Source organism: Carettochelys insculpta, chromosome 3, assembly GCF_033958435.1.
Source record: "Carettochelys insculpta isolate YL-2023 chromosome 3, ASM3395843v1, whole genome shotgun sequence".
NCBI classification, from domain to species: Eukaryota; Metazoa; Chordata; order Testudines; family Carettochelyidae; genus Carettochelys; species Carettochelys insculpta.
Window position 1 is genome coordinate 25548822 of NC_134139.1, and position 18893 is coordinate 25567714.

General features: G+C 42.1%; 1 protein-coding gene across 3 annotated transcripts in view; it reads right to left on the reverse strand.

Annotated features, from left to right (window-relative positions):
• The window catches only part of CCDC85A (coiled-coil domain containing 85A), a 164902-nt gene extending 149253 nt beyond the window's left edge, over positions 1-15649 (reverse strand). For 2 of the 3 annotated variants that reach the window (XM_074988495.1, XM_074988497.1), the window contains exons 1-2: positions 14895-15649; positions 10012-10936 (exon numbers count right to left, since the gene is read on the reverse strand). In XM_074988495.1, coding sequence (XP_074844596.1) covers positions 10012-10936; positions 14895-15110 — 1141 coding nt within the window. In that variant the 5' untranslated portion in view covers positions 15111-15649. The remainder of the gene's footprint in view (positions 1-10011; positions 10937-14894) is intronic. The other variant, XM_074988496.1, reaches the window with a different exon arrangement.
• Positions 15650-18893: the final 3244 nt, after the last annotated feature.

The window sequence follows — 18893 nt, forward strand, 5'->3', positions numbered from 1 at the left end:
CATCTCACTGAACAGACACACACTGTGCAATTCCTAGACACTAACACCAGTAAGCATCTATACAGCATGATGTATGGTAAACGCATGCTGCTGGTATTTTTATTTCCACTTTGCTTGACCACTTATGCTTCAAATTATTTATTGTTAACCCATTCTATTCCAGATCCTATTATGGATGTTCACATTTAATTGGTAAGCCTCATACTAAAAGTATGATGCTTACTGGTTATGGTTAACAGTTGGGGTGAGCGGGGGTGGGGGTCTCTCCAGCCCTGCAGAGCTACTGTGGACAAGGTGCTCCAGCCCGTCTAGCCATGGTAGCCCAGGAAAAGGGTGTGGCTCGGGAAGCTAACCAATTAAACAGGATTTCACATCCCTAGGTCCTATTACGTCTGGCAACCATTCCTCTAAAACACTATTATTTCAACAGAGCAGTAAGAAATATTCTGTTAATATATACAGAAAGAAATAAGAGGTCTTTTGATTAATGTGCTTTATAAATCTGAAGAGAGTGAAGAGGTTAAACAAGTACCACTTACAAAAGTATAATATTGTTGATCTGCATTAAAATAGACACCTCAAAATATGGCAATTTAATCACAATAATGTATCTAAAACATACTTGGCAATACTATTACAACACAGAACCCCAGAATGCAGTTTAAAGTGCCCTAGTCTGAAAACTACAGGTGCTTCCTTGAGTTGAGAGTTTAAGAGCTGTGGCAGACATTCCCTCTCAGCCCAAAAATACAGCTACATACTTCAGGTAGACAAGTAGCATCAGATCTTCCAAACTCCTGACAATTCCCACTGAAATCAAGCACCACAATGGTGCTAAAACAACTTCCAAATCACTAATCAAAACATCAAAACAATTTAAAAATCAATTAAGAAACTATTGCTAAAATGCATCCCAGATGTAATCCCAGTAAAGTCAATAGATTCGAATGAGAATTTAATTGTCTAGAAGGATTCTGCTAAAAGTGGCAGAGTGATTTAATATGCTAGCTTTTCACCTCTGAAGTCCATCGGCCCACCTGATTTATGTTCTAACATATACCCGAAATGAGCTGGGTAATCACACATCTCCAATGACCCAGACTGGCTGGCACAACTGTTAGATTCTGTTCCACAAAAATCAAATACTGAGAATATCAGGCACTCGCTGGTCTGGATTTGATAGGATTGCACAAATACTTCCAGGTAGTTGTAGTATGCCTATCCCAGCCACACTCACCAGGGAAAAATGACAATGACAAAGAGGGGCCACTGATCATGAAAGTTAATTCAAACAAAGCATATTTAAAAAAAATAAATAAATAACTCGCCCGCAGTAGCTGTCTTCTGCTTTCCCTCATGTTATTCCCACTAATTTAGCAGCCAACAAGCAGTCCTGTAGCACCTTAAAGACTAACAGATTTGTTATGTAATGAGCTTTCATGGCTAAGATCTACTTCTTCAGAGGTTTGTTTTTTTTTTTTTTTGTAAGTTCCACTCCTGCTAACCTTTCCTGTGGAATTCATGGATCCTTTAGACCAGCGGCTCTTAAACTTCATTGCACTTCAACTCTATCACAACAAATTACAACAAAATTATTACATAACCCTGCCCTGGCCACAGAGGCCAGAGCAAAAGCCCAAGTCCCACCATCCTAGGAGCCTGCCAATGGCAGGGTTGGGAGGGCAGCAAAGCTGGTCTTAAAAGTTTACACCTTTACTTTGGGTCCTTTGCATAGTGCTGAACTTCTAGCTGAAGCCTTTCAGACAAAGCTACTGGCTTTTCAGAAATACAATTATACCTCATGAACATACCACATTGTATAATACAATGTGCATGGTTCACTGTCATCTGCTCTTACCTATACCAGCGTAAGGATGGAGGGCTCTTAAATACAATCATTTTTAGCACATCCCACGTTTATGTGCATTGTTGTCTGCTATACTGCACCAGCGGTTGTAGGATTCCCAATCCAATCTTTAAACTTTTAAAAAGCACAGCAATGTGCCAGCAAATATGGACAACCGTTCAAACTAGATTAATGCACCTATCAAGACAGTCATTTTGGAAAGATGATTCACCAGATACAAACACATAAGTAAAATATTTCCAGAGTGGTTACCGGTACATAAGGAAGTACTTACAAATATCTCCAAAGTATTCAGATGCAAGTTTTCCAGGAATCTGAAGCTATCCAAAACCATCTTAATCTTCAAATTAAAAAGAGTATCTCCAGCATTAAACCACAATAGTCTACAGAAACTTTAAAAAAAAAAAAAAAAAAAACACACAACAAATCCAATGTATTCCAGTCATGCAGATACCCATAAACTGCAGTCTGGACTCTGAGTGACATTAATGGGCTTTGGTTCATGATGTCTCAATCCTGGATCACTTACAGTGGACATATGCTCATGTAATCAATGGGAGATCTAGAAGCAGAAATTCTGCCAAACTGATATAAGCCTGAAACCCATATTCATGTGGAGCATACAGACAGTCCCACTGATGTCGGCAAAACTACTTGCAAGAGTAAGGATTACCAACATGAGTACATCAGAATCCTGCTGACAGGAGCACAGGGTTTTTTTTTTTGTTAAAAAGGCTATATTTACCAAGAAATTACCAGACCATGTAGACACATCACAATGTTCTCCTATGCTCAGCATATGAAAATAATAGTGCATCCTCAACAGAATTGTATGTTCTTCATCAGACTGACTTTTAAAGGAGGTCACTGTACCTTAAGTAAACTTGCATAAGAACACGTGCCATTGTTTCACTCTTTGGCCACAGGTTGTTATATTGCATAATACCCCAGAAGACAGAAATTACATCAGTATTGCCATTCAACCTTTCCTCCCTGAAGACATGCAGCAATGGCTGTGCTTATTCACACACAAACAGTATGTTCTGCTGCGAACTGTCTTTCCTTTAAAAAGCAACACATTTATGACAGTAATTGTTCATAATTTTAGACTGTATCCATTTAACATACCAATACTTTTGTTTGAAAGAAATGCTGCTGCACTTGTTCCCATAGCTCTAGATGTATGTACCAGTTAATGTTAGTCAGCACTTTTACTTTGGCTCATTAATAACCTCAACAGGAAGCAAGAGGTTGCTCTAAAAGCCTTTGATACTTTCCTTTGACACAAAAATCAAAGTCCAGACTAAAACAGACTCAGAAAATGAAAGATTTAGAATAAACCATTTAGAATAAAAAAAATAGGCTTTGAGGGCTAGTAGTTTGAGGTTTTTTAATTTATCTAGAGGTACATTTACAATGCCTATATTTATGGTAGAGTTAAAGACTGTCAAATTTCTAGACTCCATAAATCTTCACTATAAAATTTATTTTGCCATTGCTATTCTGAACTGTAATTTCTGCACTTACTTTTGTCCCCTAACAGTTCTGTGGCCATTAAGCAGAACACTTTAAGAGCAAATCACTATTAAATATTATTAACTGTTACAACATACGTTGCATTTGGCTGATGCTCTTAAAATGGAAGTATGTTTTCAGTTACTAACACTGGACCAATTTCTACTCCATGGCTCCAATTCAGCAGCGCATTTAAACACACACACTTTTGAGCAGGTGGGGGAACCCCTTTTGGTGGAATGCATATGACATTTTTTCACATTCTACTTTTTAAAACTTTTAAGGCTACATCTTTGCAAGAAGCATCTGCCTCCAGAAGTTACTGTCAAAAGAGATGTTCTGACAGAAGTTGTGTCAGATCATCTCTACATATAAGAGTGGACTGGCCTTTTTACCAGCTCTGAGAACAAATGGGTTCCCCAGGGCATCTACATGACCTTTTTCAGTTTGTTGACAAAACACATGGTGTGTAGATGCTCCATGAGTTTTGCCAACAAAACCCCAGTTTTGTCTACAAAACACTTTAGTGTAGATGTAGCCTTACAGCATTATCATTAAAATTAATACATGAAATCCATATCAAAATGAAATCATAATTTTAGCATGAAGGTGGGGGGGGAGACAAATTTAAACTGAATGCTGACACTCAACATCCTTTACTTAACGAATTGTGTCTAAAAATACTGCTCTAAGATACAAACAGCTCCCATTATCTTCTGTGGGATTCCTTAGCATGCATCTAAGAAAAAAAACCTAGATCTTAAGTATTACTACATATACCACTCCACACATTGAAGCATATTTACCTAATATCATACAATTCAGATACCCTTATTATTGCCTATTGAAACAGCCTTAATTCCACCAAGTTTGTCAATTTCAATCAAATGTTCGAAATATTTTTATACCCTATTATACAGTACAGAACAAAACAGCAGTCATGTAGCCCTTTAAAGACTAACAAAATGATTTATTAGGTGATGAGCTTTCATGCAACAGACCCACTTTTTCAGATCTATATGATTTCTAGTCCAGACCCAGACATATAGTACAGAGGTCCAAAAAATTACAATAAAAACTGACAAATCAAATACATGAACTGAAGGAGGGGGGTGGGGGGGATGTTAAGTGTCTTACCTAACATCTCCCCATCCCTCACTCCCCTCCTTCAGTTCACGTATTTGATTTGTCAGTTTTTATTGCAATTTTGTGGGCCACTGTTCTATATCTCTGAGCCTGGACTGGAAGTTATATAGATTTGAATAAGTGGGTCTGTCCCAAAAAAGCTCATCACCTAGGCTGGGGCTACACTAGCCCCTGCCTTTCGAAAGGGGGATGCTAATGAGGCGCTGCCATCAATATGCAGTCCCTCATTAGCATAATGGCTGCCACGTGTGTTTCAGAAGTGCCACTTTTGAAGCGCACACTGCTCGTGTACACAGGGGCCTTTCAAAAGGGCCCACTGGATTTCAAAAGCCCCTTCTTCCCATTTGGTTTTGGGAAGAAGGTGCTTTTGAAGACCGGGGGGGGGGGGTCCTTTCAAAATGCCACTGCATATTCACAGCAGCGCCTCATTAGCATCTGCCAAAGTGGCTCAAGGGCCTTCCCCTTTCGAAAGGCAGAGCCTAGTGTAGCCACGTCCCTAATAAATCACTTTGTTAGTCTTTAAAGTGCTACATGATTGCTGTTTTGTTAGAATACAGACTAAAACGGCTACCTCTCTTACATATTGTACAGGTTGAAGTTCTCATCTAGAGCTCTCTCATCCAGCAACATCCGTAGTCCAGCATGATTTTAGTTAGCCAGATGACCACTTATGTGTGTGGCCAAGTTTCCCGTAATCCCATAAAGTTTGTCTACAGCCACCAGTCCTGGTACTCAGTGTTCTGTCCTGTCATTTAGCTGTAATTTACCCCTAAATTTCTTCTAAGAGCCCAGTAAGCAGCAGAAGTGTTGGTAATATGACAGACAATATTAACCTCTCATAGTCTGGCAAATTCTCTCATCTGGCAGTGCTCATGTCCTAACGGTTGAAAATTAAAGAGGTTCAACTTGTAGGGCAAAATTCCACCACTGTAACTATGCTACTAACTATACTGCTGTTAAACATGCAAATAGCAATGACAGCAGAATTTTGGACAGAATGAAAAATTCATATAGGAGCTTTCATTTTACTAGAAATGTCTTCACTGTTTATAAAACTACTTTCCAAATACTAAGAGCAATTAGCTCATGTCAAATTAGCATAATAGGACTTGTTTTTTTCAAACTATTGTTTAGCAAAAAAGAAGCACCTCAAATGCTAAATGTTTTCTATTTTTCCTCATTTTATAAACTGGAAATGGATTTGTATCCATGAAAATCATCTCATTTTGTGTTCAGGCTAGTAATTGTCACATAAGAGTAACATTACCATAATCTGCTATGGTGCTTCAACCACATGCTATTTGAAACTGCCAAAGTAGAAATCTTAGAAAATAATTATAGCGAAAAATGTGAAAAATCATCATCCAAAGCAAGCACCATAAGTGTAATATGGAACAAACATGTGTTTATGTTATGATTTCTCACTTTCGTGTTTGTACAGAAAATGACACTCAGAAATCCAATTCAGAAACACTCTACAGAACGCACCACCTCATTAAAGCAATACATATGTCAAATTTTAGGTTCGTTTTCTCTCTCTCTCTCTCTCTCTCTCTCTCTCTCTCTCACACACACACACACACACACACACACACAAATTTCTTGCCTAACATCAAGCTCCATCTTGTAAAGCACTGACTACTTTCACCTCCTGCTGAAGTCTGTAAGAAATGAGGGCTCATGGCCCCTCACTGGATGGTTTGGCATCAGACAGAATTATATCCCTGCAGCCCGATCTAAAGCCTACTGAGTCAATGGGTATCACTGCATTGACTTCAAACAGATCTGTGGCAGGCCTCCGATGAATAAGATAAAATTCTGATTATCAGAAATGAAAGTGGTTCAGTGCAGGCTGTTATGGCCGGAAGACATGACCACTAGTATGGGCCCAAATAGCTGAAATCCTAGGCACTTTAAATTCCCACTGGAGCCCTCCATCCCCACTCCTTTCACCTGATGCCCTCTCTTCCAGTCCCCTGTACAAGTAACATTTTAAAATTATTTTCTCCTCTGCTGATCACATACTTAACATACACAATAAATTTCAACAATTTTAAACCTTACTGTTCGTCATATGCTAACATGAACATTTCACTCCTGTCAGTCAGTCACAAATAATATTGCAATGAGATCACAAATACATCATAAAGTGCATATTATACATTATTTCATCAATCATGTATTTCTTGTCCACTGCAGTACATAGTCACCTAGTACATTTATCGAACACACACAGGATCCCAAGCACCTGTAACAAGTTTTCCATTTTTTTAAATGCAGTGGTTGTTACATTATTTTTATTCTATGCCATTATGTTTTGGGTCAGTTTTTTCCAAAGGCCCTCTACATTTATTCGTGTAAATTGCATCATCTCTACATGTGTACAACCTGAGTACAATCAAATTCTAGGTAATCAAATGCACAATTCTTTAATCTGTTTTGAAAAGTGGAGACTTTTTGCACATTTACCAGTATGCACAAAATTGTGAGAAAGCAGGCCACTTGTGAAAACGTAGCTCTTCACTGCCAATGCACTCCACAATTTAAAGTAATTGGCAAAAGAGTTACAGTATAGTTGCAAAGCAGAAAAGTTACTGTTTAATTTATGGGGTTTAATCCTGCAGAATTTAAATCAATAGAAGTTTTGTTATTGATTTCAGTAGGCCTAGGGTCAGATTCTAATGTCAAATGTGAACGTCACCAGTTAACTTAATTCCCACTTAAGTCACATTATACAAAAACAACGGAAAAGCACAGTGAGGGCTCTTGAGCTCCTCAGCTAATATGTTTATATAATGGTCAAGTTCAAAGCAGCATTCTGAGTGGATGAAAAGTCTAAATCTAGCTCAACAGTTAACAGAGGCCATTTCTACACAGGCCACTTTCTTTGAAAGTGGCATGGTAATACATGGAGCAAAAGATGCTAATGAGGCATGGATGCAAATTTCCCATGCCTCGTTAGCATATGGTTACGTGATCTGGAGTCCGGAAGACCGTTCTTCCGAACTCCAAAACGCCGTGTAGAAGCATGGCCCTGGGGGAGCTTCCAGAAGGAAGTCCTTCTTCCGGAGGCCCCTTCTTCCCAAAAATTTTTGGAAGGAAGAAGAGGCCTCCAGAAGAAGGACTTCCTTCCAGAAGACCCCTCGGGGGCCGCGCTTCCAAACAGCATTTTGGAGTCCAGAAGAACGGTCTTCCGGCTCCAAATCACATGACCATATGCTAATGAGGCATGGGGAATTTACATCAGTGCCTCATTAGCGCATTTCAGGCTATGTATTACCTTGCCACTTTCAAAGAAAGTGGCCTGTGTAGAAACAGCCAGAAAGACTCCCAAATTACTGGCTCCTCCTTTCAACTCTTCATGACTTCAGCCCAAGTTGTGGCAAGCTAGAATACTTTATTCAACAGGTGTCAATGAGTTCAGGTTTAAACCTGTAACTGCCCTAATGGCATTGGAAATAACATGGTAAAATTTTCAAAGGATCACACTATATGTATGTAGAATATTAGTTAACACACCTTTTGCACACATTGAAAAACCTGCATCTGTCTGCAAGCATGTAAATACATATTTGTGTGTGCTAAGAGATGATTTAAGGTATCAAAGTGAGTTGATTTATGAATGCATTTACAAATAAGGAGCCTACGAAAACGTATGACTGCATTAAGATATTAGGATATCCAATGTTTTTCATTACTTTTAAATTAAATAAACGGAATGAAAAAGGAAATATACTCTTTAAAAGCATAAGAAGTTTTTTAAGTGTATTTATCTTTACATCTACAGTCTCATTTTTCAAATATTCGCTTTAACTGTTTTAAAAATTAATTAGAAATCTCCATATTTTAACTATCCTTCAGGGTTTCACCAGGAATAAGCCAGTCCTCATGCCTGAGGAGTAGGTCATCTCACAAATGAAGCCCTTTTGTAGGTCATACATTATTTAAAAATGGATTGACTCCAGAGAGCAATGCGACAAGCTAATGAGGACTGCAATCAGTGTTCCCTGCAAGCTGAGTGCTTTGGAAGCCACCCAGGAGAGATTCAAATGCTGCCCAGCTGATTAGCAGAGCACCCGCAGCCTCCCAGAGCAGAAAATCATGTGTTGCTATTGGTGGTGCATATCCACACATGCCTTGTTGTACATAAGAAAATTTGTACTACACATGGATGGAAAAAATTAGATTGATTATTTACTGCAACACCGAGAAATAATTCACTATGACTTTGATCCTAAAGCCGATCCACCTAGGAAGACCTACATGCTGGTGCAGCATTCCATTTTAGCCAAAGGGCTCCATGCAGGTGGGTGTTCCTGGCAAAGCTGGGGCCTACAAACCCAATCCTCAGTCTTACTCAGGCAAAGTTCCCACTGTCTGCAGAGCTGAATGGTGTCCTACTCCAAATAAGAGTAAGAAGATGTGAGGAATGAATTTTATAACTGCATAATTAAGACCCAGTCCCTCCTATATTGAAACAGTACACAAAATGTAAAAGGAATTATACTATGCTGCTTCTACAGAAAATGCTGTAAAATTCTATAAATATTCTACAACAGAATTAGACTATTTTATTGAGTTCTAGAGGTTAATTTTAAAAAATATTGTAGTCTATTCATTTCTATAGGATGCCTCCACAATGTTTCTCTCCTACCAAAATACCAAGAACTCAGTTGAAGAAATTACTTAAGCATGTGCATATTGTCAAGCACATAGGTACTCCCTTTGCTATCTTACTGAATCAAAACACTAAAAGGCAGAAAAAACAATTCTTAAAATTCTCCCTAATCTTGTTCATTTTATTTTCAATTCATTAATAAACATATACCAGTTATAGTATTTGAGACACTATATGAACCTAAGACCAAGTAATACCTTCAGGAAACTATCAGACTCTTCCTGAGGCAGCCTATTCATCTGTGGTCTATAGGGCTCAGGTGAAAGCAGATTTTTTTCCCCCAACAATCCAATATTTCCAGAGGAAAAAACTTCTCTCTAATACCTTTTAAAATCTTTTAACTAGGAGACTGCATGACTCAGGAAGCTTGCACTGAAATATGGAAGCTTTCGGCCCTAAGTAGGTGATTAACATCCAGGCAGCCTCAGATATAACCAAAAGTTATTACCTAATAATGTAAAATAAATTTACATAGATATACAGGACTGTCTATATTTCTGTCATAGCAGGATCAGGGCCAAGAATTGTTAATCTGTCACAGACATAACATTTGCACACTTAAGAATTTCGTTATACCTTACTTATCTTTTCACTCTAACTGCCTATGGATGTCTGGATGGCTACATTATGCCTGCTTCACTTCACAATTAACTAGTAGCAGCTAGCTCTTATTGGCTTTATCATTACGTGTCATGTCTGTGACAGATTAACAATTCTTTGTTATTCTAGTTATTCTTTTCAACAGCAACTAGCATAATCTTATATCTACTTTTTAAATGTGATTTCAGTAAGTATATTGACCCACCATTCATTCCATTGTATACACTTCTGTGATGAGGTGACATATCATCTGCTACTTGTCTCCTTAAGGTACCTTCTCTGCTGCCTCCACTGATATGTTTGAGATGCTCCGGACTCCCCCCATAATGTTGTTTGAGATGTTCAGGGCTTGTCCCCCTCACTTTCTGGAGATGTTCTGTGCTTCCACTCAGTGTGTGTTTCTGAAGATGCTCTGGGCTGCCACTGCTGTGCTTTTGATGCTCTGGGCTACTAGTAGGCCTATGTTTTTGAAAATGTTCAGGGCTACTACTTAAAATGTGCTTTGGAAGAGTTTCTGGACTACTACTAGTGTGCTTTTGTTGTTCAGGACTACCTTTGCCAACATTTTTATGATGTTCTGGACTTGATCCTTTTAGATGCTTCTGGTGATCTGGACTTCCAGAACTCTTAGGTTTTTGGAGATGCTCCGGGCTAACACTCCTATGTTTTTGATGCTCGGGGCTTCCCTCACCTCTACTTTTTTGGAGATGTTCAGGACTAGCACCCGGATGGTGCTTATGATGGTCTGGGCTATCTGTACTCCCAGTGCTAGAGGTGCTGCTCCCATCACCAACATCTCGAATATAAGTACTTGCAGCATTTAACTGGCAGAGGCTGATTTGACTGTCAATAGAACTCCTGCTGCCTGCTCCACCACTTTTCTCTTCATCCAGCAAAACACACAGTTCTTTCAGTTCCATATTTTCCTTAACCACTTCTTCTTGTCTTACTTCCAATTCTTTCAGTTTCTGTAAATATAAGGCAACCTCTTTGTGCATAATCCCAGCACTGTACCTGCCCAATCTCTGCCACTCTCGTGATACCTTCTTGCCTTTCTGCCTATCATCATCCAGAAAACAGCAAAGGTCTCTCAGTTCTTGGTTATCTTCTTGCAACTTCTGATTGATATCCTTCAAAAGAAAGAAGGGAATTAGAGAGAGAAGTGTCTAAAATTAACATTCTAATTTTAAAATCATATAAACCAATAAAAAGAGCTGTTTCAGACACGTCATTCAACTTCCCCATCCCGCTCTGCTCAGCGCACAAACCAATCAATCTTGCACATAAAATTAGCCTACTATGACTGCATAATGTTTCTGTAATACAAAAGATATTAGGCAACATAAAACTAAACAAACTGACTTAATCCCAAACATTAATTTCAGATATGGTATGAAAAGTTCAATATTTTTAACCAAAAAAACTCATCCAAAAACCTTTCAGTATGGACTTTAGATAGATGAGAGAGAGTGCAAGAGAGAGATGTTCTCACAAAGATTTCCAGTGACATAAAATGTAGAACAGATCTACATTAGACTTGAAAGTACATCTTAGATACGCAATTCCAGCTACAACAATTGCATAGCTGGAAACGATTTATCTAAAATAAACTTATCTGCCCATCCTCACTGAGCGACGTCAACAGGAAAAACTCTCCCATCAACTTCCCTGACTCCTTGCAATAATGAGGAGTATGGCAGGGGTAGGGTGCGGGGGGATCAACTGTTGAGCGCTGATACTTCCATTTTGCACATCCCAAATAGGCACGTGAAATCAAACCTCAGAAGCTGGACCCTGACCAGGTCTATCTCCCAGTAAATGTAGATAGATGCACCTGGATTCTTGTATGCTAGTATAGAGGCACGAATAATCAGGTCTGAGTTAGTCCAGACTGAGTCAGCCATGTGGAAATGAAATCATTACAAAAAAAATTATTCTCATTTCAAACAAAACTGAGAAGTACATGTTATATGCCCTTCTCTAACTAGTGAACATTCTTGCTGTGAAGCAAAAGACATTCAAGATCTTAGAATATGATGCAAAAGAAAGCTTTTAAAAAAGAAACTACTTTTCTGGGTATTTCTTGTTTTACTAATGGGGCCTGTGATCATATTCATCGCTTTCAAGTCAGCATATTCTTTTCCACCTTTTAATGCTTTTGTAACATTCTGTGCATTTGTGGCATGTATTTATTTTATAAATGCTCACATTTTAAATATGCTTCCTATATTATGGCTCCCTCTTCTCTCTTTCTTATGTGGGAGAAAATTTCCAAAATTCAAAATATAGAGATGAATTAAACATATGACATTTTAGCTTTAGGAAAAATCCTTTTTCTTTTTGTTTCTTCATAACAAAAATTCATGTTTATTCAGCAAAGTTTACATAGGCTTGGATATTTAAAGGGACATGGAGAAGATAGATGTCCAAATCCCACTGAATTTCAATGGAGGGGTAGGCATGTAACATCCTTAAATACCATAGAACATTCTAATCATCTGGCTTTCTGGAGCTAAACTTAAGTTTTACAAGAGAAGGAATGAGGCTACAGCAACGAATAATATCTACAATTAATATTTAAAACCTTGCAAAGCAGCCCTATGAATTAGAAGAAAATTCATTTTCGAGTCCCAGTTCAGATAGATGAAGAAAAATGAAAAAATAAATGTATATCTTTTGCAGTTCAGAGTTAAGGTAGTAGCTTACCACTCATTCCCCGTCACATTCCAACATGTTTTCTTAATTAAACTTACGTGGTATAAAAAAAAAAAAAAAAAAAAAAAAAAAAAAACACACATACATTCTGGCCACACCTCTGCTGTACCAAGGGACTGCAGAGAGAACAAGAGCCAAAACTCTGCATTTCCTTGCATTGCTATTGTAATTTAGATTCTTAGCTTTATTTTTACTATCATAATTGTATCACCAGATGGGACCTCTGTACCTCCTGTAGCGCACACTGAACTCATTCACTGCAAAAGTGGCAGTAAACAAGAAAGAATCAATCTTAAGACAGCAGAAGAGTTTAAACATATCTGGCAGATGCTCAAAAACAAAAATCTTTGAATCTATCCACTATCATATATTTTACCCTTCCACATGCACTTGAGATGAGAACATTCAAACCTTCTGAAATCTACAAGTTTTGAGGGCAAGAATTCAGAGAATCAATGTACCGATCACCACCAAAAAGTTCCTGATGTACATTGCATCACACACTCATGATACTGTCTCCTAAACACTTCACAAAGCAGATAAATGTAGAGTGATTTTAAAAAAGTCATTTATTCATTGTGGGCTGAATCCAGACATCCTTACTAATTTTTCCTCTGTCCTCAGTAAGACAAATTCCTATCAACACCCAGTAAGAATATTAGAAGGTAAAACAAAACAGCAGTCAGGTAGCACTTGAAAGACTAACCAAATAATTTATAAGGTAATGAGCTTTCATCGGACAGACCCACTTCTTCACAACTATAGTCTCAAAAGGATCTACATGCAGCTAGGTCCTCCGAAATGCTCTTCAGAACAGGAACTATATGTGTGGAGTGGGGGGGCAGAAAACAAGTCTCCCATCTCAGATTTTCAGCTTTATTCTATACGATTATCAATCACCAATTTCTGGCACATTACAAAAGGTTTATTTCTTAACCAAAGTAGGTAAAATTGGCTAACTGTATACACCTGCCCTACTCTATCAGACAAGAGCTTCCCCAGTTAGTATTTTACAAGTCTAAATCTTTCTCTGTGCGTCTCTTCCGATTACCCACCTGCCCAATGTCAGTTTCAACTCCGTTAATGAAAACTCTGAGAAATTTCATCCCTCAGAGCAACAGAATGGAAAGTGCCCTTTGTGAACTATGCAAAGTACTTACACCTTAACTGGAGTAACTTTGTGTTCCCTGTAACAGCTTTGGAGTATGACATCATTACAGTAGCTATGGCATAGCCCCAGCTCTCAAAGACAGGGTGAGAGCATCCATGCGTGATTATGCCTCTCCCCCAGAAAAAGTTATAACATTTGAGAATAAATAAACTGAAACAAACAAAACTGAAGGTTTCATCTGCTGCTGATTGAAGTCAATGGAAATATTCCATTGTGAATGGTAGGATCAGAACCTGACACAAAAACAGCACATCAAAAATCGGAAATCCTCTGAAAATATGCCCAACTTAGATTTTATTAAAACAGCTCATTTAAGAAGAGTTTCAACTGCAATTGGCTTTTTTAAAAAAAGGGGGTAGGGTGGGGTAGGGAGGTAGCTCAGAAAAATGTGTTTTTAACCAGGGGACAGCTCTCACTAAACAAATCAACGTATGATACTGGTGAAACCAAAATCCTGGAGCTTTGCAACAACCTGTCCCAGGACTGGAGGGCACAAATACTATGTAGAGCACACTGAAAACGATCAAAGCGTCCCAGACGCCTGGTGAAAAGCTTTGTTGATAAATCAGAAACCCATCTTCAGACAGCAACAGAGTTTAAACACAACTATCAGACACTCTTAAAAGCAACAATCTTTGAAAATACTCAGCATCCTATATTTTATCCTGTCACATGTCCTTAAAATCCAACTATTTGAACCTACTGAAATCTACAAGTTTTCAGGGAAAGAGTTCAGAGCATCAAATGTTCCCATCACCACACAAAAAAAAAAGTTTCCGATGCACATTGCACCATATATTCCCGCTACCCCCTTCTGTTTCCTGAACACTCCAGAGAGGAGATAAACGTAGAGTGATTTAAAAAAAAAATCAATTCCTGTCTACTGTTGGCCGAATCCAAGCACCCCTCTTCATGTTATCCTCCGTCCTCAGTAAGACAAAGTCCGATCAACTCCCCGTGAGAATTCACCTACATAAGCACCGAGTACGTGCATTTGGTGGGTAGGGGAATTGTCCCTGGATGATCCACGTGCAGGTCCCCTCAAATGCCCCCTCTGCTTGAAAGTGCCGCTTCCCGGACACACGCGGAACCGCCACCAGACTCCTGCCCAGAGCGTGGCGTTGCAGGCGCCCCGGAGGCTGGCGCGCCCCGCCCCGCCGAGCCCCCGGCGGCCCGAGCGCGGAGCTGCCCCGGCCGCTCACCTTGAGGCCGCGGATCTCGCCGAGGTGGAGCTGTAGGCGGCGGTTCACCTCCCGGATGAGGTTGCTGTGGTCCAGCATCGCGCTCATCTTCTCCGCCTCGGCCCGGCGCAGGCTGCGGATCAGCTCCTCCTTGCTCCACTTCAGCAGCTCCTCGTCGGACACCTTGGACAGGTCCTCGGCTGGGGCCGCCCCGCCGCCGTCCGCCGCCTTCGACATGGTCCAAGCTCCCTGACCGCGGCCGCTCCAGCCAGCCGGGCTCCGCCGCCCGCCGCAGCGGTGTGCAATGCCCGCAGGGGCCGGGCCTTGCAGCGGGGCTGCGCGGTTCCCCAGCCAGCCCGGGCTCGCTCTGCTGCCGCCGAGTCCGGCAGGGGGCGGGGGCTCCGCTCACACAGCAGCGCCCAGCAGCCCGGCCTGGCAGCCGCCGGAGCGCAAACGCCGAGGGACTGGGGCAGGAGCCTGGGGGGCCCCGCCGCCAGCCTGGGGCTCGCCCCCTCCTCAGCGAGTCAGCTGCGGCTTTCGCTCCCCCGCCTCGCCGCCGCTCAGCCTGCGCCCGGCCCCCGCAGCCATCCTCGTTACTGAGCCACCGCGCCGGCCGCCGGCCGCTGCAGCCGCGCACGAGAGCAGGGGCGCGACGCGCCCAGCCCACGCACCATAGCGGAGTGGCGGGGACAGGCGGGCAGGCTCCGGGGCGGGGACTGGCGACCGCCCCTTAACAGCTGCCAGGGCTGGGCTTCGCGCCCCCTCTGCCCGCACAGCGGTACGGCTGAGCGGGGCAGGCGGAGGGCAGGGTCGCCGCTGCGCTCCTTGGCATGCTGCCTCGTCCGGGCGGGCGGGCCGGCGGCGTGCGACTCGGGCCGGGAGGCGGCGTTGAGCTGGCGGAGATTCCCCAGCCGGGCCGGGCCGGGCCGGGCCGGGCAGCTGCTGCCCGCAAAGGCTCCGCCGACACTACTAAGCGGAGCCGGAGCGGCGCGCGGCTTTTCACACAGGCGCGTGCCACGTGCGAGCCCACGGGGCAGGGAGCCGCCAGCCGCAGCCGCCGCAGTCCCGCGTGGCTCGCGGGCGCCACCTGCCGCACGCCGCTCTGCAGCCGGCCGCACGCTGGGTTCTGCTAGCACCCTTTGCTCGCAGGCCGCTGGGGTGCCCTGCCCGCCTAAGGGCAAGGCGGGCTGAGGTAGCATTCCTGCTTTGGGAGCTCAGGGGCCTGGGCAGTGTTCCCCCTAATTATTTTTCCATCCATAGGTGCAGTAATTATTGTTATGTGCACCCAGGCATGTGTGGATGTGCACCACCAATAGAAACACATGCTGCCCACTGGGCGGGCTCTGTTAATCAGTTAGGGGACACCTGAATCAATCCTGGGTAGCCGCCCTAGAGTTCAGCTTATAGCGAACAGCCTGGGCAGGAGCTATCAGAGGCGAGCAATGGGACAGCAGTAGCCCCTCTGACTGACCTGCTCCATTTAACCTCTGCCACATCTTCCCATCCCACCCTTGGCAGAAGATCTCTTTGCCTGCCTGCCCCCAGAGAGTTGGGACGGAGTCATTAGTGGTCAAAGAATGTTCGGGTTCCAAGCCCAGATTGGTCCACTGGGATCTAGAGTCTAGAACATCTACTCAAGAACATTTAGCACACCCTCCAAATAATTCCTCCAGCACTGCTTCTCAACTGAGATGCATATACCCTATGGATATGCACAGGTCTTCCAGGGGATACCACAACACAGTTCTACATTTGCCTAGTTTTACAACAGGCTAGAGAAAAAGCACTACCAAAAGCAGTCTAAAATTTCATACAGCAATTTGTTTATACACTTACTATGTATTTAAAAGCATTTGCACATCAGTCTGTCCATCTGTCTGTCAAATTTATTCAAGAACTCTGAAATGATAAGAAATAGGACCAATAAATTTGGTATGCAGCTTACTTTTATCCTAAATTAACTCAAGGTCAGGGTTTGGGTGTGCCAGGAAAATGGGATGTACCTGGAAAGGGATATTTTCCATAACATGGAAAGAGAGGGAGGTGCTAGGAGGCACAATTATACTGTGTCTTGGATGCAGAGGGCCAGAGATGGGAACTGATACCACTAAAGCCATGGGGAAACCAGGGGGCAAGTAAGTTTCCGGCCTGCCAGACACGGAGGCAGGGTCCCCACTGTGGCCAGCCCTGGGGGGTCATTCCCCCCACCCAGTACCACTGCAGACAGCCCTGGGGAGCAACACACAACCTTCCACTCCAAGCTCCAGGGAGCTGCCTTCCACATGGGACAGCCCCCAGGCAAGAGGAATGTGGCCTCCACCAGCTCCTCCACCCCCACATACCCAGTCTCCTGCCCTGAGCCCTTCCTCACCCCCAATCCTCACTCTTGCACCCCCAGCCTCCTGCTCTTAGTCTCTTCTCACCCCCCCCACCCTGAGTTCTGCACCCCTCCCCACACCTCCAGCCCCTTGCCCTGAGCCCCTCCTTAAGGACCTGAGTAATATCCAGTAACTGTGCTATTAGACTATACTCTGAGATGTAAGTACAATATTTGTATTCAAATTGCTTTATTTTATATAGTACAAATGAGAAGGTAAACAATTTTTCAGAAACAGTGTGTGGAGACACGTTTGTACTTTTATGTCTGATTTTATAAGCAAGTAGTTTTATGTGAGCTGAAACTTGAGGGTACATACAACAAATCACACTCCTGAAAGGGGTACAGTTGTGTGGAAAGGTTGAGAGCAACTATCCTGGATCATGTCTTATAGAAAAATATCCAATCTTGATTTTAAAATTATCAGGGATCTAGACTCCACCAGGACCCTCAGTAAATTGTTCCAATTGTGAGGTGGGGAAGGATAGCTCAGTGGTTAGAACATTGCTCCCCCTTCACACAGCACACAGTCAATCTGTGGAACTCCTAGCCAGAAGAGGCTGTGAAGGCTAGGACTATAACAGGGTTTAAAAAAGAGCGAGATAAATTCATGGAGTTAGGTCCATTAATGGCTATTAGCCAGGCTGGTTAATGAAAGGTGTCCCTAGCCTCTGTCCGTCAGAGGCTGGAGCTGGATGGCAGGAGACAGATTGTACCTGTTCAGTTCACTCCCTCTAGGGCACCTGGCTTAGCCACTGTCAGCAGACAGAATATTGGGCTGGATGGATCACTGGTCTGACCCAGTATGACCAATCTTAGGTTCAATAATTACTCTCCATTAAAATTTTTATATCTTATTTCCATGACTAAAATGGTATACGTGCTAACTGGTATACATGCTAAAGATTACTTATTGTTCATTGTGGGTTCTGCTTCGATTCTTTTTACTGAGCTCAGCTGGTAGCTACTACTTTGATTCTTGTTACCCAGCTCAGTCCCCTGGCCAAGCAGAACTATTCGCTATAGTGCATTACAAACTATACCAAGACACTTAGATTTTGCAGCCTTGATGCCTATTGAACAATTTGATGGGAAGGTGAGTTTTGAAACCAATGTTCAAACACATTTATATAAACCATTTCAAACTGAAAAATTACTGCAAAAACATCCTTTCTGTCAGCTCTCCTGTTTTCTCTAATGGAGCACATGAAATTGTTTGATGGGAATTGCAAGCAACAAAAAGCTGCATTTCCTACCCTTTATCCTTGCCCTACAATTTCAGAGAGAAAGAATTTACCTTTATGAGCCAAATTCAGGTCTGGTGTAATTGGCTACAACACCATTTTGAAGAAGGTTGTATACCCCTGCAATAGATAGCTGGCTGGGATTTTTAGATTCCAAGTGACCAACAGTGTGAAAGCAGTTGTAGGGTTGTGAGGGGCAAACATTTTTCCAGTTTGTCCAAAGAAATAGACACTCTGTACTAGAACTGACCTTCTCTCTGGATGATATGATAGAGTAACCTTATTAGTGTTCCTCCCCAAGAAGGGGGTGTGACAGATCAGTTTTACCATTGGCAGAATGGATGTATCGAACCTGTTTGGTGGATAGTTTACTGGATTTGCTGTACTAGATCATCTAGT